General features: G+C 36.3%; 1 protein-coding gene across 2 annotated transcripts in view; it reads right to left on the minus strand.

Annotated features, from left to right (window-relative positions):
• Positions 1–1,744: 1,744 nt before the first annotated feature.
• GK (glycerol kinase) overlaps positions 1,745–27,587 on the minus strand; it is a 36,761-nt gene continuing 10,918 nt past the window's right edge. Inside the window, exons 6-20 of one of the 2 annotated variants that reach the window (XM_037377028.1) lie at positions 26,628–26,765; positions 26,027–26,136; positions 25,364–25,430; positions 23,263–23,298; positions 22,600–22,667; positions 21,004–21,046; positions 20,235–20,315; positions 18,245–18,323; positions 16,291–16,387; positions 14,436–14,520; positions 11,106–11,226; positions 10,060–10,203; positions 8,997–9,077; positions 7,328–7,414; positions 1,745–4,184 (exon numbers count right to left, since the gene is read on the minus strand). In XM_037377028.1, the coding sequence (XP_037232925.1) occupies positions 4,171–4,184; positions 7,328–7,414; positions 8,997–9,077; positions 10,060–10,203; positions 11,106–11,226; positions 14,436–14,520; positions 16,291–16,387; positions 18,245–18,323; positions 20,235–20,315; positions 21,004–21,046; positions 22,600–22,667; positions 23,263–23,298; positions 25,364–25,430; positions 26,027–26,136; positions 26,628–26,765 (1,251 nt within the window). In that variant the 3' untranslated portion in view covers positions 1,745–4,170. The remainder of the gene's footprint in view (positions 4,185–7,327; positions 7,415–8,996; positions 9,078–10,059; positions 10,204–11,105; positions 11,227–14,435; positions 14,521–16,290; positions 16,388–18,244; positions 18,324–20,234; positions 20,316–21,003; positions 21,047–22,599; positions 22,668–23,262; positions 23,299–25,363; positions 25,431–26,026; positions 26,137–26,627; positions 26,766–27,587) is intronic. The other variant, XM_037377029.1, reaches the window with a different exon arrangement.

Raw genomic sequence — 27,587 nt, forward strand, 5'->3', positions numbered from 1 at the left:
TTTGTATCTGAGCTCTCTCCAAGCTGAGCAGTCCCAGATCTCTCAGCTTCTCCCATATGATGCTCGAGTCCTTTAACCATCTTTGATTACCACAGGTCTCCCTCTGGTATGCCTGTGTCTCTCTCATACCGGTGATCCCAGAGCTGGACCCAGCACTCCAGATGTGTCTCACCAGGGCTGATCAGAGAGGAAGTATCATCTCCCTTGGCCTGCTGGTGATGCTCTGCCTGATGCAGCCCAAAGTGCTGCTGGCCACCTTTGTTGCAACTGCTGCCTCATGTTCAACTTGGTGCCCACCAGGACCCCCAGGACCTTTTCTGCAAAGCTGTTTCCCAGCAGGTTGGCCCCCACAGGGGTTGTTCCTCCCAACAGCAGGACACGGCACTTCCCCTTGTTAAACTCCATGAGGTTCCTGTCAGCCCATTTCTCCTGCCTGTGGAAGGCCCTCTCAACAGCATAGGAAAATCATTCCAGCAATGTTCCTGTCCCATTTCCGAGCTTTCAAAGGCTGCTTCTCATTTGCCTGTCCTTATCTCCAGGACTGACGCGTACTACTTCCATAAATGCCAGTCAGTAATTAATAATTATAAAGTCATACTGGCCTTGTGCTACAGCTTGCGATGGGATGACACTCCAATAGCTACAGATGCAGGATTCTTTAGATGGGAAGATTGTGGCTTCCATGCCGATATGAACGTCAAGAAGCTTGTTTGTATAGAGTTCCAATAATAGACTAGACATAGTATTAGCTTTCATTGAACAAAGATCCTTTATACATATACATTTCTGATATTAATTACTAATTTATTGTAAACTTCTAATCTCATACTATTCCAGCCTGAAGAATCATGAAATTTGAGTGTGCTTTTGTGCATGGCTGTAAGTTTGCCATGTGAAAGGAAGACACTAGAGTCTCACAAGCAGAGGGAGAAGTCTGATATTGAGGAATAACAACATGCTAGCCAAGGTTTCTGTGCTGCTATTTAACTGCTTTTTTGGGGGGGGTGGAAGGGCTGGGGGGTGGGCAGTGGGGGGTGGTGTTGTTTCTGACTCACACAACTGATTGTGATATAGGGGACTGAAGACTTTGTAAGACTACAGGTGAAGGCTATAGCCTTGGTAAAATTATGCAGCACTAGATGTGTAGAATACAATCAGGAGCTACAAAGAGACAGAACAGGAATCTGGCGGGCACACTCCATAAATGTACCCTCCACATATACACATACCCCCATGCTTCTTTCCTAAAATAATGGAAGTACCTTATGCTCCCGGCTAGCATGCCTAGCAATGTTTCCTATTTCAGGAATATTTCTTCCCCCGACTCATAGTGGCTTTTTAATCTGCAGCAATTACCAGACAAAGGTGTAAGACCAAAACCCCTTTGGCGTATTGGCGCCACCAAGCAATCATGTTTGAGACCTTCGGATCAAACCTGTATTACGACTGTGTTCCTTCCTGTTGTTTTGCTTGCATTTTCCTGCTTTTTCTTGAGTATGGAGGGACTTGAGGAAATGTAATTTCTGATTCAGACCTTGAAACTGATTATACCACTGAAAAGCAGAACACAGCGCTGCATGTGTTTGATCCGCGTAGCTGAGCAAGTTAAAGTGTGTGTCTGTGATACTTACAGAGGGTGCTCTATCATAAAATAAGTGTCAATGTGTACCAATGACTCATGTAAAAAAGATTCCTGAAAATGTGTTTGAAAGGTGATGTAGAAGAAAAAAACTGACAGCTCACATCAATTTACTTATGGTATTTTAATACCAAGTTAACGCATTTCTCAAGTAAGAACTTATAAATCTGGTAATTTATAGAAAAAAATAAATCACAGCTTCACAAAAAGCTAACTTTCAACAGTTTGTCCCCTCCCCGCCAACACACAGTTTACAATATATTTCAACTATGTTGGTAGAAAGTTAACAGTAGTGTGAAATTCTTTAAAAATATTTGCAACGGCAATTGAAAATAAAATAATGAATTTTACTCAGTGAAAAAGTAATAGGAATTGCATTTCCCAGTATAAGATAAATCAGAAAAGCAGCAAAAAACCTCCCTCCTACTTGCTATGTGCTACCTTCCCCCCCCAATACATCACTGGCAAAGGCAACACTTCAACATTAATCGTTCCCAGGTTGAGTACTTTTTGGCAAGAAGACACACTCACAAGTTCAGTGTTTGAGGTGTGTGCTTGCCCTCACCCTGTGTGCTGCAAAGGCTGCTGTCACTCCTGTTCCCTGGGGTCAGGTGGGATCAGCCACAGCTCTGAGTGTAAAGATTTTTTCATGGGTTCATGTTCATTTTTCACTCTTTTTCAACTCTCCAATACACTGGAAACCCCAGAAATTTTAGTTGCCACACCTCACCTTCGAGTATTTACAGGAGATACAGGATTTGAATGATGTTGTTATATTTTCACCTGTGTAAAAGAACCCCCTCTGTTAAATTTATACATGCAGCCACCGGACGAAAAATGTTCCTTCTCTAACTTCTTAATTAAAAGTCACATTTTCAAAGGTCATTGCACTTGATAATAAAAAGGCAATTAATATGCATTTGATATTAAATATATTGTACAGATCTGAACTTCTGTGCAATCCATTGCTTCAGACACACATATTTAACATCTTTTTAAAAACTAAGCCTCTAATCATAATGTAACAAAGAAAAACAAACTTTGTTAGAGACTGTATTTTAAAAGAACTTTAACAACAAACGCACACAAAAAACCGCTCCCTTTAACTCCTAGTGCATTTAAACACATCTTTGAAATTCTCCATGTCGTTCCCACACTTCACCTCGCTATCATTCTGTACCATTCGAATGACGCTATACAAGAATGCATTTTCTCTGACCTAACCAATAAGGCTGGCATTTGTCACACTGTTGGTACAAAGAGGAAAGCTGAAGATAAGATTATTGCCTCACTCCTTCACCTGCGGAAGACGAAGTTTCCAAGTGGACGCAACTCAGCTGTCACACACATTGCCTGTGGACTCTAGTGGCCCGTTTCAGGTGCCAAGTGCTTACTCTTCCAAGTCAGGGTTTTGGGTTATCCCAGTATATTTTGCAACAACTTGCTGTTAGAACTATGGACATGAAAACTCAGTGGAAGATTTTGGTCCCTGAGATATACTAAATGAGATTAAGAACTGAAGCACTGATACTTAATTTGGAGTGGACCCTCTTTAAGGAAAACTAGGTTAGCTTCAACTTTCAAAAGTTTAACAAATAGTGACTAAAATATCCTTAAGCAGGATGACAGAATATATGCAGTATTGGTCAAGAAAAGTGCACTGTACAGAGCAGTTTTAAGTGTTATCAGCTGCTGAGGACCAAGAAGCTGTCCTGTCAACAGCATGCTGCATCAAATCTGTCTTTCCAAACTAACAGAAAAGCACAAGAACATAAAAGATGGCCTTAGCCAAAACATTTAGTTACTCGTATCTCTTTATAGCTATGGAACTTAAGTGTCTTAAATACAACCAGCAAACTGACTACGTCAGCCAGAGGCCAACCCAAACTTTCTAACTTTGTAACTGATCATTTCAAGAGTGCTCTGTGGACTGTATCAGCAGCGTCTTCGTTGCCAAACCAGTGGCAATGCATGCTGCTGATAACAGGCTTTGAGCTAGTGTTTAAAAGGTTTGTACCCTTGAATGTGTTTCAGACCAGCAGCCACTACAATAAAACATCTTTGGCAACCACAGACATATGAAAGGTAATTCACAGCAGCTGGAAGAATTGTAAGATGCTTACAAAGTTCTATAGCACATCATTAACTTTCTGCAGGGTGTTGTATAAAGTACGAAACCCCTGAAAAGGATAGCTCAACATCTGACATTACCTCAGAAGCTTCAGGGGTTTGTTATACCAACACTCAAACAAATCTAGGGCTTGTGAAGTTTTAGAGGATGATATGCAATAGTCCACACAAAGGCCTCCAGTGCAGTAGGAGCTGATGGGGAAGGAAGCAGAGTAATGAAGGGTCGAAAACTTAAGTTTCAGTGTACCACTGGGAGGTTACTCAGGGGCTGCCAACAGACGGATTCGTGAATGGATTTAGTCACACAAGTAGTATAATCACATTGGTGGTGGGATCTCTTCAGACACAAAACAAAACGAAACAAAAAAAGCAGTTGCATCCAGAGAGTCCACTAAGCAGTCTCATTTACCAGTACCTTAAATAAGAAAGAATATGCATTAGTAACATAGAATTTACTCTGAAACATTAATAACATTCTGTAACACAGCTGAGCTATTAGAGGAACCGAGTATAAACACATTTTGTTTTCAATTACTGCAATTATAAATTAGTTATATCTTGTGGCACCAGATAAACCAGCAGTTAAGTGTGTGGGATGTGCATATAGTAGGAGAGAAGAGACCACACTATTAAGATGGGTAAATTTTTAACAAGCAGAATTGACGAAAGGTACTCTAAATTAATTTTTTTCTGAATACGAGTTCAGGTTTCAGAAATTTGGGAAACACTATTGCAACCAACTATTGCAGAAATAGTGATACCTGTATGTAAATTAGTATGCAATTTGGCAGTAACTCACAACGCAAGAAACTAATAAGGAAAAACAGAATCTTAAAAAACCCCTAAAGCATATTTAAGCAGGAAGAATATAGTATTACTATCAGTACTGACCCCTTATTCTGTGAGAATAAAGTCAAAGAACTTTATACCCCAGTACTTCAGATGTCACACAAGATCCTGTAGAGAGCAAACCCCTGCTTACACCTCACTTCAGAGGTGCCAATTTAAGCATGCAAAGGCAATTGCTTAAATTTGAGCCTGATAAAGTACAGTACTGCTTTCAGTTAACTCCCAACCCCCACAAAAAGCCAACTACAGAATATGTTGAAATCCCTCAGATGCCCACGTCTAAAACTAGTGTGAAAAACTTAGCAGACTCTTAGCATAGGGACTCCAGCTACTACACGCAACTCACTTGACTAGTGAAATAAAACAAAATACTGGTCCTTTCTCCCCTGGGATAGAAGAAGAATGAAGATAAGCTACAAGTAACTGACTCAATTTTGATAACATTATGAAATGACACCATAAAATACAGCGGTTTTTCATACTCAGTCATCAGGTGCTGCATGAAAAGGCTGTTAGTTTAATGGTTCTGTAAATGGGTTTTTGCCATGTTAGTGTTCTCTCTTCTGCCACAGCAGATTTTTCGTTCGCATGTCAGTATTTGTAAAATCATGGCCCTGCCCTAGAGAGACATGCTCAACAACAGCACTGCTGCCATGCAAGACTTACTGCTGTTCCAGCACATGAAGGATGAATTCAGTCCTCAGTAGATTCAATCCTCAAACCTACTATACTGATGACTGCGTTGGAGTTCCAGTGTTTCATTAAAAGATAAAATGTAACAAATTAATTAATGGAGCTCCTGTATTGAATTAGAAGGAAAGTCTGGTCAGCTAGTTCCAGCTTTTAAAAGCAAAAGGGTATTTGTACCAGAGTAAATGTCTAAGGGGGAAGCAGCCCTGCTCCAATCAGCCACACAAATTCTATATATCATGTTCTACCCTAACACACAGCTGAGCAATACAACTTGTACATGGTCATCACTGACGCTATTCCTTTTTAGACAACATCATTCGTAAAACAAGTAAGAGCTGGAAATTACTTGCAACTTCTCCTGTTCCCAAGCTTACCAAGTAAACAATAGGCCCATATATTGGTATATAAAGTAACTATATTGGTATATATAGTAAATATATATATATATATAGTAATGGTAACTATACCAATAGTTACTGTTATCTGAAAACAAGGCCAAAAATGGGTTCTGAAGGGCAGAGTGAGCTGAGTATGTTTTTCACCTGTGGGTCAGAAAGGCAATGACAAGCTCAGGGAACGGAGAAAAAACCTCACCTTTTGTTAACAGTTCCAGCAGCGCAAGTTTAGATATTTATATGCAGGTTACTGATTAGTTGTTTTTTAAAAAGCAATAAACCCAGAATTTAAGTTGCTTATCTACCCACTTAGCAGTGTTCTTCATATTATTTTAGGTATCCTCTATGTGGTGAGAACCTGACCTGTAATTAATACTCAAGCTGCTTAGTTTAGCTTGTTAAAAATTTACCCACTTATTCACAGCTGGTTTTATTTTATTCTTCATAATAAAGATTGTTCTCCTTCCCAGATAGATACATTACAGAGTTAGTAAATCAATGTCAATCCATTTGTTCAGTTTCATTTTTGCCTAGCGTTTGTTTAGTTTGATTTTAGTTCTCCTACAAGCTCAGACAGTCTCTTCCATGCAAGTAAAAATACAATTGAATAGTTAATTCAGGCTGAATACTTAGAAACAAAATACAAACACATCACAGGAGCATGCTGGAGTCCTCAACTGTCTGTTTAATTAACATCCCCCACCCATCCCGCCAAAACCACAACCAAGAAAGAAAACTAAACAATCTCCTCCAAAAAGCTTACTAAGCAGCAACAATGGCTATACTGTAAAATATTTTGACATGAAATTATGAAACACAACAAAAAGACCAAAAGACATCACCATATAAACTTCTTTTTCTTACCGTAAGAATATCTTAATGAAATGTCTTACTTCTGGCATAAGTAACTAACACTGTCTCCCAGATCAAGAACTTTCTTTTGAAATAAAACATATATTAATAGGTTGAAGATGCATCTTCATTGCATATGCACACAGTCCCTTTCCCCAGTTTTGCAGATAGGCCTTTTAGGGTCTCTTCTCTTTACACAAAACGAATTCACTTATCCATCAAAAGCAAAGTACAAAAAGAATATTCTATAGATTTAGCAGATGAAGATTTCTAACCATGCAATAGTTCCAAGGGGACCAGAAAAATGAAGGGGGTACATGAAGCCTTTCAGGAACAGAAGAAAAGTCTTCATTTTATTTAAACAAGAGACTCAAAATAATTTTAAACATTATGAGAAGAAATACAGGATAAAGGACAGAACCTTATTCTAACTGCAATGCACACTGTTATGCAGGCAATGCAAAACCTGTATCACTTTTGTAAATCGTGTACAGTCTGCAGAGCTAGACAAAGGGAGGGAGAGTTCAAGGTTTCATGTGCATCTAACAACTATGAATTTCATGGCACGTGAGGATGAATTCAAGATGGCATTCTCTTGGTTCCCTTAGGTACCATATGTTTAATTCACACCCTCAAACACTCGTGTGCATGGACAACAAAAAGCATCAGTCATTTTTGCTAAAAATAAACAAGATGGAATACAAAAAACCCCAACACTTAAACTAGTGTAGACAGCTTTTAAAGTGATCTAGTTCAAATAATAACTAACCTGAGACGTACTTTGCTCCGATTAACATTATCATGCTACTCATAATAAAAAACCCCAAAGGCAGACTACAGAAGATACTAGTGTCACCTGATGTCATCCAGGGGAGGGTGTTTCCAGTCAAGCAAATCAAAAGAGAAATATATATATAAATTGCAATATATATTTTTAAAATCATATGAACAGCAAAAAGTAACAAATATAGTGACATTTGCAGAAAAACTAAAAAAAGATTATGCATAACCCCCACAATAATTTTAAACAGGCTCTCAAAATAAGAGGTAAAATCCAAATTCCACTGTAGCACTATCTAGGTGGAGCCCATTTCTAGTATTCTTCAATCTCAAAATACTCCTAGTAGGCGGAAGACAAAGTTTCAAAGCAAGAACTAAGGAAAGTAACATTTCCTCCCTGACAGTGTTAAACCAGATAATCACTGAGGATGTTTTGATAAACATACCCTTTTTCACATCACCTGAAGAACAAGAGCTATTTTTATATTCTGCAAGGCAGAATTTTGTATCCTTCAAAAGGAGATAAAGACATGTAAGTAGGATAAGCATCAAGCACTTGGGATTTTAGGATACATAACAGAGGGTTGGTTAGATGTAATGCTACTAAATCATGGTGGACAATACTGAAGTGAATCTTATTACTCATGCCAAGTTACCTATTTCCCTTCCAAACAGCCTTGATGAAATTGTTTGTATAACCATGATGTGAAAGGAAATAGTTAAATCAATTTATAAGATGGTAAAAAGAAAATTTTAGCTTTGGCTAAAATAAGCCAATACTTTACATATATATATATATATATATAATGTAATAATAAAGTAAGAGACTTCACGCAGCCTGAGGGCTGCAACTGTGGATTGTTGGGGGAGTTTACATTTCAAGGATTCTTTACTTAATACTTTTCATTCTAATAGTTTTTTCAACAAAAGAAAATGAAATGAAGATAAAGCCCATAAATGATGTGTTGTAGGATAATTCAGGACTAAAAACTTATCCTGAAATATAAAATTACAGATCATGGAAGACTGCAGGTTTTGTGCAATTCAAACTTGATGGATGAAAAAGCCCTCTACTTCACAAGAAAGATCTTGTTCAGTCTCTCAAAAGTGTTCGTATATTTTCTGTGTGTGAACAATAAGTCTGCAATTCTTTACTTCCAAGATAAATGCTCGTTCTTAGCTCTTGTGGGTCAAACAGATTTTGATGTGGCTATCAATCCCTCCTTCCTATATAGCAAATAAAAAAGGCAAGATATAGCAAGAAAAATCACAGGATGAAACTCTTCTCCTTTGCAACATGAGGTTATAGTATAAGAAAGTTTATGAAATCCCTGCACTGTCATAGAATTGTGCTGTATCTATTCTTCTAGGTAAGACTTTTGTAAACCAACGCTATTCTGCAAAACCAGAAGTTAGCCTTGATTTCATGTCCTCTGTTTTTAGAGCCCTGCAAGATACTGCTTCTGTCCTCCTTTCAAGATGAAGACCTATCTATCTACTTTCCTACTTTGTTTCCACAGTGGTTTTAAGTAATAATTTTTAGATCATTGGAATAGTCCAGAGATGGCATGAACAGAAAAGGTCACCAAACTCCAAATTAACTACCTAGGCTAACTGTCTAATTATTAATACTTGACCTGCATTAATTTCTGGTTTACCATTTGAAGGAGCTTCAGATGTCTCCCAGCCCATAGATTTCAACACAGCTTTCTTCCATCTGGCATAGCGAAATTCACTTTCTGAAATTGAGAAATCAGCAAACAGAAAAACCTCTCAACGGATATGAATACAACTACAAGTATTTAAGCAAAGACTACAATATTAGCTTTCTACTCTTTTGCACAGTATAATTTGTCTGGACAGAACAAGTATTATAAAATGCTGTTTTGAATACCAAAAAAACCAACCCAAAACAGACCAACCCCAAACTCCAGAGTTATGCACAGTAAGGAGAAATAAACTTTAAAATCAATTTTCTGCTTGCTCACCAATAAGGAGATTTATAAGTAGAATAATATGAAGCAATTGCTATTCATGTAGAAGCCCTTCAGTGTTGAAAATACTGTTTTGAACTAGGGATTATATCAGTATTTATACACAAAACAGTAAGACAAAATTCTGTACCAAAAGTTAAGAAAGAATTGCTAAGACAAAAATGTATTTGTCTCGCATATGGATTAATTATGTCAAGTAAATACTTTCCATCTCTAGAAGCACTTAAGTACTGACGAAAAAGACAGTTAGCTAAAAAATGGTAATTAATGTAGGCTTTTTAAAGCCAAAAGTCCCCCCCGAAACAGTCAGTCTGTCCTTCCTACATCTGTGAAAACTCACAAATGCATAGGAGCTTTAGCAGACATCCTTCTCAGAAAAACTTTCAAGATTTCTTTGATTTTACTTGCTATAAATCAAAAGCTACTAACTGCAATGCCCAGTGCCAAGTTTCCTTCAAAAAGAAGAAAAAAAACCCCAAACACATTCCCCTATAGTTATGCTGTTTTAATCATTTTCCAATCTTACTAGTCAATAAGTGGAGAAAACAGCAAGTGAAATGCACTTTTCTCTAAGCCAAACACTGTGAAGCTGATCTTCAGCATTTGTGAAGATACTCATATATAGCAGTTTTTATATCAATGTGAGACTGCAACAAAGAAAACCCCTAATTTGTTGGACACTAAATATTAAGTTTGCAACTTCTTAGACAATATGAAAGTGTTTTACCTTCTGGGTTGATCTGTGGTTCAAATCGTTCACATGTCACTGCTGTCAAATCTCCAGGATTCAGACTCCAAATTCCAACTCCTTCCGCGGCTCCTGCTGCCATAGCAGCTCCTAGAGCTGTTGTTTCAGGCATTGATGGCTTTACTGAAGTAAATGACAGAGGTGGCCATGATGATTTTTAATGAAAGTCACCTTGATGACATCAGAACTAAAGACTTATATATCTAGAATGATACATATTTTGTAGAACTGCTATATGTTTCCTTTAAGTTTACCAACTGCAAACCTCATTTTATTGCCATTCACATGGTTATGAAGTTAACTTCACCTATCAGTCATTCAAGTCTTTGAAATATCTCAGCTCACTACTTCCTTCAAGACAGAATTATGCAATTGCACACTTTCATACCATGTGCAGGGCTGCTGACCTCAGCCATGTTTCCCTAGAGTACTCCTGTTAACAATATACTATTTTTTGTCTTCTCCATCCCTCCTCAAAGCAGTGATCACTGGCTAAGTTATCAGTCTTGTTCCCATGCTCTAGATACTGTGTTATTAAAAGCATTTCTATTTAAAAGAGGCATCTTAAGAGTGTACTGACTAGCTTGTTGGCCTTCCACAGATGATATGGAAGACCATCCCACCCCACATGAGCAGTGGAGGTGTGAAGTTCTGATTTATCTCTGAGCAAGATTCTCAGGGCCAACATGTTGCAGGAGACCATTAATTTCACTGATTTTAAAACTGTCAAATGTTTAGACATTGATATAACAACTTCAATACCATTATAGTGCTGTAATATTTCAATAAAATAAGGAAGTCAGTGATACTCTATGAAAGTGAATCTCAAAACTGGATGCAAGATCTAGAAACTTTTTCTGACTACCCCCCCAAAAACCCCCAGCAAACAACACAACTTCCTCAAGCAGCAGCAAAAGACCAGCAACAACAACAAAGCAAGCCATCCAGTCTGCCCTCATTACCCATTACAAACCAATATTGTTTTCAGCTTTAAAAAGAAAATAGGAGTTGTAATTTCATCTTACCTACTGGAATACAGAGAATGTCTGACTGGAGTTGCATGAGAACTTTGTTATTGGTCATTCCTCCATCTACTTGTAACTGATTTAGTGGTATCCCACAGTCCTTGTTTATGGCATCTAAAATCTTAAGAGTAATATATGTTACGATTTAATTGCAGAGAAATCCATGATACCTTCTGAGTATAAAATACAGATAATTCAGCATTTGCTGAAGAAGAGTGTTAAGTAGATAATTCCCCTCCCCTATACATCACGAGGGCAAAACAAAGGTAGTGACAATACAGTTTTGCTTAACACAGAGCAAATGCATTCTGTTTATTACAGAAATTGTACTCTAGGAGATGGTTCTCCTCTGATGCTCTATATCTAGCCTGTGTTGCTTAAATGGTCTGAGAAGAATTTTGAAGAAAAGCTGATGACAACTATAACATTTATCAAAGCTAACAAAGGAAGAAGTAACACTAAATGGAGTCCTCTAGCTCATTACAGTTTGTCTAGATACTTTCTCTAATTTGACGTATTAAAGAACTGAAAAATTAAAAAGTTTGAACTAGCGATCTGGAAGACACTTCAGGAGGAACTGCTGAATGTTTAACTATTTTGAAAGAGCTGCCTCTTTTTCAATTAGCTGTTGAAAATCCAGAATTTCACATTACACAAGATAGACTTCAAAAATAAACAGTGTAATTTTTTGAAAAATTATGTTTCCTTCTTTTGGGCACAGTGGATAGCTGAAAATAAATGAAAAGTGTTAAAGTGTTTTCAAGGGACAATTAATCAAGAGTGGAGCATTTAATTCACTGATACCTATCAATACGGTTTTTAAAGGGTTTCCTAAAAATGTAAGATTTGCCTCAAACCTTAGCTACTGGTAACATCACAGCATTATCCTACAAGCACCTACTAAATGCAGGATAGTGCGGTTTCTAGGGTTTTGTAAAAGCTGTTAATTAAATGTCATTTACCTTTTTTAAGGTTGGTGCATAATTTTTGTTGACAAAGTTAGGCATTAACTAGTGCAGAATGATTTGCTCTTTCTAATTTTTTGATTTATTTGAAAAAAAACACAGAGGTGTGCTTTTTTGAGCTTTAAATGACAAATCAACATAGACCACAAAAAACACTAAAGGTACAACACATTCTATGCTGTTTTGTAGTCCATGAAGTACTCAGTTATACAATCCTTACTGGGAAAAATCAATGTTTTTTTTAAAATGGAAGAAATAAATTTTAGGTTTGTAAGGTAGTAAAAATTACATAAAGATGAGTTGTCAAGTAGACTCTACCCACTCTCAGAAAGTAAGTCAGCAAGGTCCTTTATCAAAAAGTCTTTAAAAGAACTAAAGAAACTGCCACAGCATAAACAATGGTTAAAAATCTAGAAGGTAAGAGTAAGGCCAATTTTTATGGTGGCAGCACCTGTCCATGGGCCTGCACTGTCCAATAAATTAGAAATAACCTGGAATACAGGATTTGTAGCACAGCAGCAAAGTTTGTTGGCACTACTAAGCAAGTACTGCTCCCCACCACTTATTTCCTTCTCATGTATCATTTTACATTTGTCTATGCCGATTTCACCTGCCATTTTCACCATTCAGAACTTCAACAGTGCCTCATCATCTCAGCTTTACATACATGTACTGTTGGAGGCTCTGGCTTTGTTTACCACTGTGCAAGGGCATGTTGGATCATACCATGCACTCAGCAGAGATTAAAAAAAATGAAAAGAATGCTAGAAATCAGGAAGGGATGAAGGAACAAACCAAATCATGATCATGCTGCTACTATCTCTATTGAGGTCAGAAGAAGGAACAGAGACTTAGATGGATTGGATGGCACAACAGAAGAAGCAAGAACTCCAATGAACATGAAATTTGAGGGTTTGCCTGAAGGATACAAAAGAGTTCCATTTTAAAAGGAATTAAGCCAAAAGAACTTTGTTTCTGACAACACAAAACTAACAAGTATCTTTGAAAAATGTTTATGTATTTTATCTGTGTCATAAGGACTTAATCTGTCAATTTATGTGTCCAGAGGCCTGATCAGGCGCTCCTGTCATTGTGATAAAACCACACTGACTAAAGTATAAGGAAGTATTAGATCTAACAGTTAACTTTACTCTTACTCAGCCTGCGAACTTTATTCCCCTCCCTCCTACTCCCAGCCACATACTCTGCCTCTTGTTCTGATACTTGCTACATTCGTGGTGAGGCAGTTGAGGTCATTAATCCAGCAGAAAAAAAGCCTAGCAAAAAGAGGGATAATTTTCTGCTGGAAAGTTCATTGAGCTGTCACATGAGAGGGAATGGATGGGAAGAGGGACATGGAAAGAGGAGCACACAACAAACTAGACTGTCAGTTCAGTTCCCTGTAACTTTACCCTGACTTCTAGTAGCAGAATTAGAGATATATCCTACTTCCAAGCTCCTTCATGACTTTCTGAGGACTCAGAGGCCATTAGCACAGCTTCAAAAGCAGACAGCTGGGTGAAATCTCTGGCTGTCTTTTTCCACATGAGTACCTTTTATTCTGTCACTACAGAAACAGCAAGCTGCTTTCCTCCTCTCACAGTTTTAGCTGGGTGTTATTTTAAAACTCAGTACATTTAAATAACAGCAGTTTAAAAACATGCAATCAAATTCAGGTTTGACTGTTACCCTTTGGGTTCTATGGATTTCATTTTCTCCTGTATTTGTATGGAACACAGGGAGCGTAAATTGACAGTAGATGGTGACATAAAGATTCTAAAGCTCAGATACTGATATAAACCCCTCTGATTTGGTTGGAGGATTAAATTCTTCTGTGAGAATTTGAGTTTGCTGTTGCAGAACGCCAGCTAAGGCAATACAAAGTATAATGGGGAAGAAGTGAATTCAGATTACCCTCGGTATGTTTGCTGCTGTCTTGCTCTAACTCATTTTTGTTCTTGTTTATTGGAAGCACCGTAAGCCACCCCCATCACAGCAGACAATATAAAATGTAGTTTCCTACACAGATGCAACTTTTTAGTTATAGCACTGGCCTTGTCATTTGCTGTTTCTATGTTCTGTCTCTCAAAGCATTCACAAAATACATTCACCTTATTTCAAGTGCTGATAAAAAGCAGCACTGCCACTCCAAAATAATGTACTACCCAACCACCTAATTGTAGCTAAACCCACAGGAACAATCTTTCAATGTTAGCACCACATAGAGAAAAGAATAGCATCTAAGTACAATATAAAGCATATGATTAATCTTCATTAAATCTTTAAAATCTTCTCTCTTCCTGAAGAGCTACAGTCCCTGTTATCATACTAACTTAAATGAGTTTAGGAGTCAATTTGCCTTTACCTCTCGTGTTTGAAAGCAGACTGCTTCTAGTGCAGCAAAGGCGATGTGGTTTTTATTTGTAAACTGAGTAAGGCCACAGATAATACTGTTGAAAAGAAAAAAAGAAACCAGTTAGGACATACTTCTTTACCAGACATACACCGTTACTTCAGACCTAGGCCTTCTAATTCAAAGTTCATCAGTTCCATTGCATGACTGCCTTCTAATATTAAAAAGCTTGTGCCTCTTTAATCTAAACTTTCTCATCCTTATTTTCCTGACAAACATGCTTTCAGTGACCAATTGATACAATTGCTATAAACTTAAAATGTATTGCCAATCTGCATGCAGATGGGTGCATATTCACCCATAACCACACAAACACACACACAAGCTCCAGTCTTTCTTTAAGAAATGGAAATGCACGATCAAGGCCGATTTTTCTTTAAAAAATAGTATTGCTGATCACTAAAACCTTAAGAAATTCTCTAGTGCTTTCAGTTCTTAAGGAAAAGCCCAGCTGGGTCAGTGCTGTGCTCTAAATGCTTAATGTCATTTTCAGATCTATTCTGATCATTAGTTGCTTCTGCACCTTCAAAGAGATTTTTGGATATGGAAATTATGCTACATGTAACCACGAGTAAGCTGAATTCTGCCAATGTAGTCTGAACTGCAGAGCAAATAATCATCCTTTCATTCTTTTTTGACATCTGAGGAATAGTAGCATACTACACAGAAATGCTGCTGTATTTGCTGCTGGATACATGCAAGTTCAAAGATACTAAAGGACATTTTTAGTTGTTACCACTCCAAATATCAGCTTTTAACAGTTAAAAAGTTAAGCACTGTGATCTGAAAAACTAAAAACATCCATATCAATGATTTATTTCTTCCTGATGTACAAAATGCATCTAAGTTCTAAAGATCCAACTACTTGAAACCTTGGAAACTAGATATTCTTTAAGATTTTTTTTTCTCACTTTAGGCAAGTTATTTTATATTCAAATTTGTTATGCTTCTGTGACTCCCATGGCATGTTCTGATTCCAGCAACAGTAGGCAAGCTCACAACAGCAGAAAAGACGAACAGAAGGTTATTGATTGAACTAGTAGCTCTAACTAGTAGCAGCTAGTTAAGTCTTAACAACCAGGAAAGGGAATGGCAGGAGAGGGGAAAAGAGTGTTCAATAGACTGGAAAGAAAGCTGAACTTAAGAGGAAGGAGAGGGAGAAGAAGTGGGTAGGAATTAAGTATATTATATATACATGATTATTTTTTATATATATATATAATATTTTAATATATGTGTGTGTGTGTATATATATACATATACTTATATATAAAATATGTATAATTTGAGATAGTAAATGCAGCAGCCACCAGAAACTGAGCTCAAAAAACACCTATCAGCACTAAATTCTTCACTTTCTTTTGTTGCCTGATGCCTCACAGTATGCAGACCTTCTTTTCCTCTTTAGTGAGATGAAAATCTTTTCAGAACCAGAAATGTGTGAAGAAGAAAAGTTGGCCTCATTAGGGCAAGAATCATAGAACTATCTTGCACTTGTCTTTCGAAATGCACAAACAAGCCCATGTGTTTTCCCTGCCCACCTCCTACTTTATTTTGGAGGGCAGGGAAAGGCGTGTGAGTAGCTGAGCTAGCTAATCCTTCTTTCTCTCCCAGAAGCAGTTGCTGGTTTGAACAGCAAAGTACAAAGGAGAAACACAGCACTTGCTTGAAGATACCACAGAGAATGATCTACCCAGACATGTCAAAGGAACAAAAAGAACAATTTCACATACCTGGAAGGACTAGTGATATTATTTGTAAAAACATTAAATCCCTCGGCAAATGCAGTGGTTAGTTAGATCCTTACCCCCTTGCACTGGGTTCCCAGTATGGTGCATACAGTCCTGAAAATGCTGGCACAAAGTAGCAGCCGTAAGAAGTCCCCACTTCCGCGGCCAGTTTTTCTAATGCACACACACAAACAGCCTTCGCTTAGCTCTTCACAACTGTTCCAACATGTAAATATGACACTTAAAGGTGTTATCATTTAAGTAGGGAAGATACTCAGAATATGTTAGGTAGCTACAAAAATAATCAAGCCACACACAAGTAGAAAATACAACTAACTCTGGCACACCCTGCTCCTCATTAACAAGCTTTCCATTTGCAACAATATAAATGGAAGATGGGGCATAGGGAGTTTGAAAAATGTACAATGTAAAATGAAAAATTAAAACTGAAAACCAAAATCGTGTACTCAATATTCTGACCTAGATACTGTGAGGTTTTCAAAGGGTACCCTGTGGGTAAAGAATGTACCCTTCAAAGCAGTCCAAAAGGTCACATTTTACTTGCTTTTAAGTCAAAGTAAGCAAGGGAAACTGGATCAAGACCAAAGGGATTTAAGAATTAAATTCCCATTAATTTCAAATGGATTTAGAGTTCTAAATTCTTGGCTTATGTATATAATCACAAGGTCAGCTACAAGAAAATCTAAAGTTTCTCAATATCTGAGTAATAACTTTAGATATCAGAAGTCCCCAAAATTAAAATATTTTAATTTTTAAAATTATATTAAACCACCTAGAACTGCAAAAGAAGTAATGCTAATGTGCAGCTCCTTCCTATAACAAGAAAGTATTTTTTTTCAGCTTCTGTAAATTTCCTCTGTTTGTATTGATCAGAGAAGCATAGCAATAGAGAAAAAAAGTCTTTTTAAAATGGCAATTTCACACAGGCTCCACTTAAAAAAGGAGTGAAGGGAGAAGTACGAACACATTAAAGGTAAATAGGGAGAGATGATGAAATCCCACGGGACTTCAAAACCACTGACAAGATTAAAGTTTTTGAAACTCAGACCTTCCAAAGGTCTAGTCAAACGCGTGAAGCCAAGAGGTATTACACTGTTTCAACAGCTGGCTAATTCATGTGACGGTAGTTTATATTCTTCTGTATCATCTGTAAGGCTTTCTTACAGAGAAACAGATTGACATTTTCAATTTTTGCTTCATCTTTGAAGTTCTACGTAAAATTTGAATTCTAAATTTTTTCACCTTTGAATAAGACATCAAATTATTAAAATATGTAATTAATTGCTTTTTAATCCTAAATCTCATTAAGTCTGTCACTTTGAAACTGTTACACTTGCACGCTTCCACCATTTTCTCCTTTTTCAAAGTTTGATATATTCCTAGTTTCTATGCCACACACCAGCTTGTTTCAGTTCAGCTCAAGCAGAAAACATCAGCTACCCAAATGCTAAAGGATTACTGTATTCTTAGCCAAAACAGATTACCATCCTCCCCAATTCCTTTAAGAGGGAGCTGTGCAAACTGAGGTTCTTAACTCAACAGATATGAAGCCTTTACATAAACAATTGCACACATACGGCTTTAGGTTCTCATGTTTATGACAGGAATGAATATGTAGGTTTAGGATCAAATATGCTCTAGCTTCTGTAGTAGAGACTTAAATACTCTTGGTTCTGGAAAATTCATTGTTGTATGAAACTAGGAAATACACTGTAAGTATAACATCTTCCTGAATATCCGCTTGCTAGGGAAACTACTAAAAAGTACAGCTTGCAATAGAACAAAGCTGATGAAGGGTTTCAAAGACTATTGATATGCTATATGAAATACATGTATCAATAAACAGTAATTTCATGGATGCAAAGCAAATTGTTCAAACACAGCAAAATATATGCATCTTCCAGCTTTTCTTTCCTTGAATATTTTGAGCTTTCATTCAACATCAGAGACGTCAAGACATTGGTAATGAAAACTTAAAAAACTGAACAGCTCCCAATTGTGAATACTCACCAACTTCCTGTGAAGTCTTAACGATACCTAGATTGTCCCTCAGCCAACGAACAACAGCACCAGCTATTGCAACAGATCCCTGAAGGAAATAAAATTACCACATTAGGAGACAACAACTGGTAGCTTCATGTTCCTTTTTACAAGACTGCAGAGGAGGGGTACCTGCAGCCTCCAATTGCAGGCTTATAGTCACAGCTTAAAGTACTCCCAAGAATGCTCACAAACAAAACACACGTTTCTCAGCAGCTGGAGACTGCCATGTAAAACCAGCAGTCTGTTACACAGGCTCCATGTAGGAAAGGTGCATATTACATGATTTTTTCCATAGGGGGGAGTTACCATGATATTTCCTAAGCATTCTTCTTGTCTCTCTAATTTCGCCCTTCTCCTGAATATATCGTTACAAGGCCCAGAAGCCTCAGTCTTCTTTTTCTGACGAATTAAGATTTTTATGCTTTGATTTAAAAACCCAAGACTGATTACATCTAGATTCTAAATACAGAAGCTCAGACAGAGAGAAAATTTAGGCACTTGCATTTGCCAGAAAAATTGCTGTTGCCTCAGCAAATGGCCCTGAATGGCTCCACCATATCATAGATGGCTCCCATCTCACTTCCAGGTCCAAATGGACTTCTCTACAAGTCCCAAGTCTGCCAGACCAAGCTTCAAGTAAAATGGGAGCAGCATCATATTTTCATTCAAAGCCTTTGCTTGAAGGAGCAGGGGTGTTTTCTACCCACCTATTAGAGTTACAAGACAGGGGTTTGATTAAAAGAAAAGGCTGAATCCACATTTTTTGACTCTTGGGACCAGCAAATTATAGAAGATTCTAGCATGGACACAGGAGAAAGGACACTTAATATCTTTTGTGGAAGCCATTTCTTCAGACAGTATCATTAAAGACTTGGAGATGAGGAAGAAGCAAAGTTACACATGCACATGTTTCAGCATGCAGAAATACAAACCACTCTCAAGACAATTCCAGTTCTTGCTTTAAGAACATGGGTTAGAAACAAACGAAACCTCTCACACACTCTCACAAAGTCAAAACCCAAAGTTTGCCAGAACATGGCAAATGCAACATCAACTTTCCTTAGGGAAGGAAAAGGAAATGAAGTCAGCCTCCCACATTCTAGTAAAGTAATATAAACCACAAACTATTCTCCCAATGAAGAAAATCCTGTGTGTTGTCTTTGTGTGTTTCACATGGAAAACAGGCTCCCTACAAAAGCTCAATAGCAGCAGAGAATTCAGTATGTGTGTTTTGAGAATAACTATTAGATCAAGCCCACTAAGCAGCGCAGATGGAAGAATTCTGTCATTCCTGATGAAGCTTTGGTGCCAAGTAGATGTTCAGCTGATCTGTGCTTCAGAAGCAGAGCCTTAGAACAATAGACCCAGAAGTTAAAGTAAAAATACCATTTTCTACAGAATTTGGATGCCCTCAGAGTTGTGTGGAGAACTGAGGAACTAAATTCTGGAATTAAGCACCTAAGTCTTAGTACGTAAAAAAAAAGCTCAATTGTTAGAGGATTCTTGTCCCAGGAATTTGATTCAGATTTTTAAAAGTTAGAAGTAAAATGCATTAGAATGAAATAAAACCCAAAGCCTTTCATTATGACTTTTGTTATGAAAGGATAAGTGAAACACTAGTACCTTTTCCCCTCTCTCTTAAACCCAATTTTAGTATAAAAACTTTTTATTTATTTATAACATTTATTAAAGATTTGAAAGACTGTGTAACAGAAAAATGTTTTAGCCATCATGCCCCCAAAATATAAATAATGCAATGTAGAAATACTGTTATTAGATTACATGATACAGATTAGAGATAGGGATAACCAAAACCCCACGTAAGCCTTGAGGCACACAAGCTACAACACAAAGCTATTTTCATTTCCATACAACTGAAGACAATATTAGGATACTAGAAAACAGGAGTAAATGAGAACATGTATCATTACAAAGAGGAAGAAATTATTGGACTTACCTCTAGTGCATAACAAACAGGTTTGTCTCTGCCTAGTTTGTAAGCTATTGTGGTTAGAAGACCATGCTCAGAAAACACAGACTAAATGGGGAAAAGGAAAAGAAGAGGTAAAGCATGAACAAAGGCAGAAAATATTTAAATAAAAATATTCAAATGATAATAAACAAGAGACAAAACCTTCACTGGCAAAAAAATGGAATATGGAAAGTTTAACAAAGTAAATTATCAGTCACTCTAAATAAACACCTAAGATAGAAGCCTCTCATCACTGGTGTTAATTCTTGCTTCCACAAGCTGCCCCAGGTCTCTCCATCCTCCTTATAGCAAAGAATTGAGGATCTTTAGAAGGAGATGTGAATGAGAAGGAAACTAAAGCTTTGCATTATTTATTCAACTAGAACTACAAAGAAATAATGGGAGAATATGAAGGGAAGAAATAAAATAGCCAAGACAAGGAGAAAAGCATATGGTTAAGTAACACAACACTCAGCACTTCTGTGTGCATTTTAGGAACATACACAGGGAAACAGCAAGAAACTTGCTATGAAAAGTTATTTTTTGGAAACTTAAGGAGCTAGGAAATGGAGTCTTACTGAAACACCTTGAACAAATTATTACTTTCTATTCTTTCACAGTTCAGTATGAACTTTTCCTTATCTGTAGCAATAGAATTGTTGTTAATAAGTTTAAGAAAGGCTAATATTTTGTTGTACTCAAGAACGTAAATATTAAGATTGTAAAAAAAATTGAACTAAAAAGTGCAACTGACCTTCTGACCTGTATTGCACAGCAAGAAACATCCTGTTCCATACCTAACATGAAAGCAAAGTTAAGTTAAAACTAGGATGTTTAAAGGATAACCTGTTACTGCAATTCATGAATCCATGACTCCTCTGTGGAGAATCAAGGCACCACTTTTTGCCCTTTGAAGGTTATGTTACCATTAACTTGATGATAAAACCACCCTTAAAATTTGATTTAAATGCAACCTGCAGCTGAAAAACCTAGTCCCACACCTCTCGCTCTAGCTGTTTCTTGTATAATACTTGATCAAGGAGCAGATACAGCTGAAGACTAAGTGTGAATTCCTCTTTGGTCACAGTATTTACCTACTTCAATTTAAGCTGATTATGAAAGATACTTTATAAAATAAATATTTCACAATATTAAATTCAAGCTTTTAAAGGGGAAAATGCAAGGAACTTCGTTCCTGTCACAAGGAAAAGGGTTTTCTTTAAACATACTCAGTTCAAAAAGTTCTAAAAATGGTATGTTTCTCATTCAAAGACCACATCACATGTATGTGTGCAAACACACACGTAAGGGCACAGTTTAATAAAAGCAGTACAAAATACTTATAATTCATTCTTATTCTAAGAAAGTATGAGTTCCCTACCTTTTTAATACCCTGAAAATTAATAGCTCAAAATAGTCCCGAGATAGTCTTCAGTTAAATTTGAGAGAAAAAGGCTAAAGCAGTTACACATATAAGTTTAAAAAAATCTCACTTTTACCATTTGGTTTAGCTTGTTTTATTTCAAAAGGTCCCTTGTGGTATAAGAGTATTTCTTACAAAAATTAACTGTGATAATATTACTTAGAACCATGTTTGTTCTACTAAAATAAAAGGCCACTAACTATTAAATTTGTGTAGAAATGCAAAAGATAAAGTGAAGGTTAATTAGCAACAAGTATATATTAATGTGTAATTAACTCTGTGAAAGTCCCATACTGTGCATGTACCTACATGCTTAGTTAAGCACATGGTGGTAAATGGAACAGTAAGTCATTTAAGCAGAGAGCTTTTCCTCAAATGAATGTTTGATTACACCAGTTGCCTGATTTAACTGATCAGCTATTTTAAACAAGGGACACTAAGAGACTGAGAAACAGAAAAAAAAAAGAGTAGAATTCTCCACACTGAGCTAGACACAGAAGCAAAACTAGGCACTGCAACTGAAGTGAACCTTTCCCATCTACAATTCTGTGGGTTTTTATCATTCAAGTCTATGCAATCTAACACACATTTCCTGTATTTGTTTAACTTTAGGTCACAATTTAAATGAAACTGCAACTGTTTTAATCTGTGTTTCAGAGATTTTTAAAATGAAAAATCCATCACAGAGATCTTTCCTTACAGTGACTTTGTTCCAAAGTATACCTCACAAACCATGTAACTTTAGTAACTTCAATACTTTATATGAAAGTCAGGACACTGTTTACTTTGTAGGTCCACACAGTCAAAAGTTAGAGCTGTAGTTATGTGGTAACTACAAAAGCATTTGGCAGTTAGCTTGAAAGAGAATATAATACTAAATTCAAAACAGAACAGTGTGTTTACCTTACAACTTTCATAATAACTTACGTATTTTTTGCCTGCCCATTTTGAAAACACATTTGCCCAACAAGAGCAGCAGACTGGTCACCCAAGCACTGAAAAGGGAGATTTTTATTTTAGCAAATGGGTGCACATGAATCATATGCATGAAAAAGGAACATGAACAGACACATTTAACTATAACTAATCTGTTAGCAACACACAGGTAACTGAAAGTGAGGAAAAGTCTATAGAGAGAACCTGTACTTTTTACTGCTGTTCCCCTTTGTAAGAACTGCCAGTAAAATGTGTCATGCTACTTAGGTGAACAATTTAAAGAACTCCAAACAAACATTTACTATCTCTATGGATATTGTATTGGAAAAAGCTGAGAATCTGCCCAACACTTCCGGATTTTGTACATACTGAACTCTTTTTATATATAAAGCAGAGCTTGCTTCCATTTTGTAACATTACTCATTTACTTAGAGATCCTAAGTTTCCAACACACTACAATAAGCACTACACATATGCAATAAAGCTGTCAGACCTTAACTTAATAATGAAGAATCTAGTCAATTAATAATTCAACTTCAAAAGTTTACTTCGTGAACCTCAATTTGTAGCAGGATTCACCCATGTAAAAGCTTTTCCCACTGTTCATGCATTATCAAGTTCTCATGACAGAATCAGAGTTGAAGTAGGACTTACCCCGGAAATTGGTACACCTGTCAAAGCTCCAGATTTCTGATTTGCAAGAAGAGAAAGAAAAGCTCCAAATTAGCTTTCCATGACTACAATTTAAGGCAATGAAAAAGAAGCTAAACTTATAATGCTCAAAGGAAAACAAGCATCACAAAAGCAACATGGTTCAGTTGAGGTGTACGCTGGACTTCAGCTTAAAGCAGCTTATGCCTAAACTACTAAAAAATAGCAGGAAACTTACAGGTGTACTTTATGTCACCTCAGCAGTTCTCAACATAAATTTTGATTAAATCATAGTGCACAGAATATTAGGTTCAGTGTAATCTGTGCAGTCAGTGTAAAGCATGAAAAGCAAAAGTGCAAAATGGTGAAGTGACTAGAAAAAAGGTGAGAGTGACGACACAATAAGCAAAGACAGATGCCTCATTTTTAAGATACAGCATTTTAAGTCTCATGTAGTGTTTCAGTTGCAACAGGTCTCGTAAGAAATTTACACTTCTTTAAGTTGTTTCTTTGTGCAATTGTGAAAATGCATTTTCAGTGAAGCCATGCAAATGCATTTCTGATTTGAATACTTTTTTCTTTAACACTCATTTTAATTAACTGGATTTAAGGTAATTCAATTTATAAATGCATGGATTTTGTGTTTCACTATAATTGAATGAATATTTGTAGACAGAATGGCCTGATTTTCTCATTTATAAAATGAAACAGCTAATGTTTACTAGCCAGTAGCTGTTTTTTTTCACTTCACTATAAAAAGAAATACTCAACAGCTTGCAAATTAAGGCAAACACATACATCAAGATTACATTTTAGAAACACCTTTGGCATGAACTCTAATTGTAGTATCTCGTATTTGGAAATGTCCACTCAATTTATCAGTCTAGAAAGTGTGCTTTTGCTAATCCTTAAACCAATGGAAATGTACAGCATCTGAACAGAATGGGTAAGATATAGGTGGTCAGCCTAATGGAAGCCTCTTACTCACCAGGCTAGGACAGATTTTCTACAGCCAGCAAAACGAAGAAAAAGAAAAGGATAGGGGAAGAGAAACAGAAGTTGATTTAAAGCGACCAGCTATTCTGTTTCAGTTGCTAGGTAGTGTCTTTTTCCATTTACCTCACTCATTCAGCTTAATACAACTCACTCTCATCCGACCAGCACATTAATGAAAGTCAGCAATGACTTTCACAATGAGTGGCATCTCCATTAACAGAACAGCAAAAATACTTACATTTCAGGCAAGTTAAGCTACATTTTAAATAAAAATCACATAACTTGTCTTAATCACAAAATGCCTGTGTGTTCTTAGTAAACAGAGCAAACTATGAGGGAAAAGAATGCAAAATTACAACATCCAGTTTATCTGATTCTGAAGCTAATAAATTAGATGCCACTGTATCAGAAAAGTTGGTACTGCATCAAAGTAAACTTGAAACCTCAGCCTCATGACAACAATTAATGATTTAGTCCTAAGTAATATTCACAGTTGCACTGGGAGCAATGTGATTAAAAAGACATCACAATTATTCCAAAATATTTTTTTTTACTGAGTGTTATGGAAATATACAGGGCAAGAGAAATGTATTTTTCAAAAAGCAGGCAATCTACGGTGTCACTTATGATTTTCCATTTCACAGAAACTGACTGATCTTGCCTTCAGTTATTTGGAAATAAGACATTACACATCTTGTCCAGTCTTCTTAGATCATGAAGACTTCCACAGCGACTTTCATCTCTTCTTTTCAGTTGTACAAGAAGTAAAGAAGTAACAGCCGTCTCAATCTTTTTATCTACTGATTATACATTGCATTCTGATGGGTAGTTTCTAAATCAGTAAGTGACTGTAATAAAAATCAAATTTTTATCCTTATCAAAAACCTCTCCCATCTTTTTTGTGTGTTTGACACTTAAAAGAGAAAACAACAAATATTCAACTTCATATAATATTATACAACAGTAGATAATGACATACTAAACATAAGTAAAAATATATTGGTCTAAAAAAAGCTGTTAGTCTTAATCTATGGCAATTCTGTCAAATCTATATTGGTATAGTTACATTTTTACAAGATTAACTTCATACATACACAAGTAAACATACCATCAGGCCATAAATCTCAGAGGAGCTTCGTACTTTTGGGAGTATTTCCATAGGAATGTCAAAGAACCTGAACACAATACAAAATAATATATATGGTCAGTGCTAAATCAGAAAGCATTTCGCTTTTGTTTTCTTAAATAAGTTTAAGCTATAAAGAAAAAAAACACTATAAAAGGAACTTTCGATTTCTATGGTTTAATCCATCACTGTGTTCTTCCACTTTTTACAGTACATGACACTGAATTATGGAGTAAAGCATTTGAGTATTTTGAAGACATATCCAACTCTTCTACGTGGGAAGTCATTCCTCTTCCAACAATATCTTTATAATAATTGTTGCTAATAAATTTAAACTTAAAATAGAGACACTGTCATTGTAACTGTCTTACAAATTTGGTTAAGGAATAAAGAAAGTATTAACTACCACCGTTTCCATGAACCAGTCTTCCAGCTACAGAACAAATCTGCTACTTTTAATTAATCTAGACAGCTGTAATTTGGACATCTGGAGAGCAATGAATCTTAATTACCAATGGTAACAGTAAATAGAACAGTAATTGCTGATTGAAGTCTAGGTAAAAGATTCTTGCTATTAAATGCTTTCTTCACACATAATGTATAGAATCCATTTAAATAACAGTATTACTGAAAAACTGAGCTTACTGGCAGAGCTCAGGATCCCATTCCAAGGAATGAATGTTGAACAACATTGTTCTACTGGCATTGGTTACGTCTGTACAGTGAACGCCTCCATTCTTTCCACCTGTCAAACTCTGAACAAAAAAAAAAATATTATTTGCCAAGAAAAGATACAGGTTTACTTCAACAAATTACAAAAAAATTTTCTAAATTCACAAAGTTTTGAGCTTGGGAGTGAGAACTCTGACATTTCTACAACTAAAGAGGAAGACCTGTTAATAATGGGAAAAAGGCATGAAACAGAAAATAAAGGTACAACATGGATTCTTTTATTGCGAAGGTGGCTAAGACACCTTTCTAAAGCCCAAGATTTTTCCAAAGCATGAGCAAAATTTTACAGCAACCTATTAATGGTAAACTACACATAAGCATAAAAAAAATACAGTGATACAGGGTCAATGAAAGTTCATCTTGTAAGGAATTTTAATGGAATTTCTTTAGTTCCTTGTACTCGCATCACTGTGTGATCAGGAGGCATCATGGGTCACACAGTACTTTGCACAGAAATTTGCAGGATATGGCCATTCATTTTAAAAAGAGTGATAATAAACTCACAAATACATACCCATATAAGCCATGAATCGATAGTGCCAAACATAGCTCTTCCATCATCAACTGCTTGCTTAATCTCCTCCACATTATCCAAAAGCCACCGAAGTTTCACTGCACTAAAATAAGTGCTAAGTGGAAGACCAGTCCTAAACTGTAAAATAAATTTTAAAAAAAGTAATTAAACACTATTAAAGTATCTTTTCCATGAATACTGTAGTTATACATATAAAAATGGTCATAGTAAGTAAAAAAACGCAGACACAAAACTCAGAGAAATTACACAATCTTATTTAAATAAGTACTAAGCACACAATACACAAGTCTGAAAATACCAAAACCATTAATGGACAAAGATCAAAGCTGATGTAACTGCAGTTCAATGACCATTTATGTGGAAATAGCTGTTTGCAGAAGTCCTGTCTTATCTAGGTTATCTCTGTAGGACTAGACAGCAAGGGTCAACAACGAAAATGAGCAGCATGACACAGGAAAGATGGAATTTGTATTCCACTAGAACTGAAAAATCAAGTAAGTTTATATGCTTTTTGACATCCATTTCCTGTCTATAAGAAAATATATATAATATATAAAATATATAATATTTATCCAGTCAATCAAGGAAAATAGAAATCAAAGAATTACGACACCTTTTTGCAAGCAATTACTTTCCAAATTGTTATATATGCCCATATTAAAAAAAGAAGTAATTTGCTCTTTATAAACTATCTTCCCAATTCTCAGAATGCTTACAATTAATTTCAATATTAAGATGAGAATAGGCATAAGATGAGAAAGGGTAAAAAAATTCACATCAATGAATTATTTTCCAAGTAGTTTTTTTTCTACTTGCTCTTGATTTTTGTGTGTGATCTTTACCTCTCATTGGATAGGTAGCACATGATTAAGTCTCACTAACGATTACTGGTTTAACTTCTCCAGTGAGATAAGTAAGGAGTGTTAACCACTTATTTTG

Source organism: Falco rusticolus, chromosome 2, assembly GCF_015220075.1.
Source record: "Falco rusticolus isolate bFalRus1 chromosome 2, bFalRus1.pri, whole genome shotgun sequence".
Classification (NCBI taxonomy): Eukaryota; Metazoa; Chordata; class Aves; order Falconiformes; family Falconidae; genus Falco; species Falco rusticolus.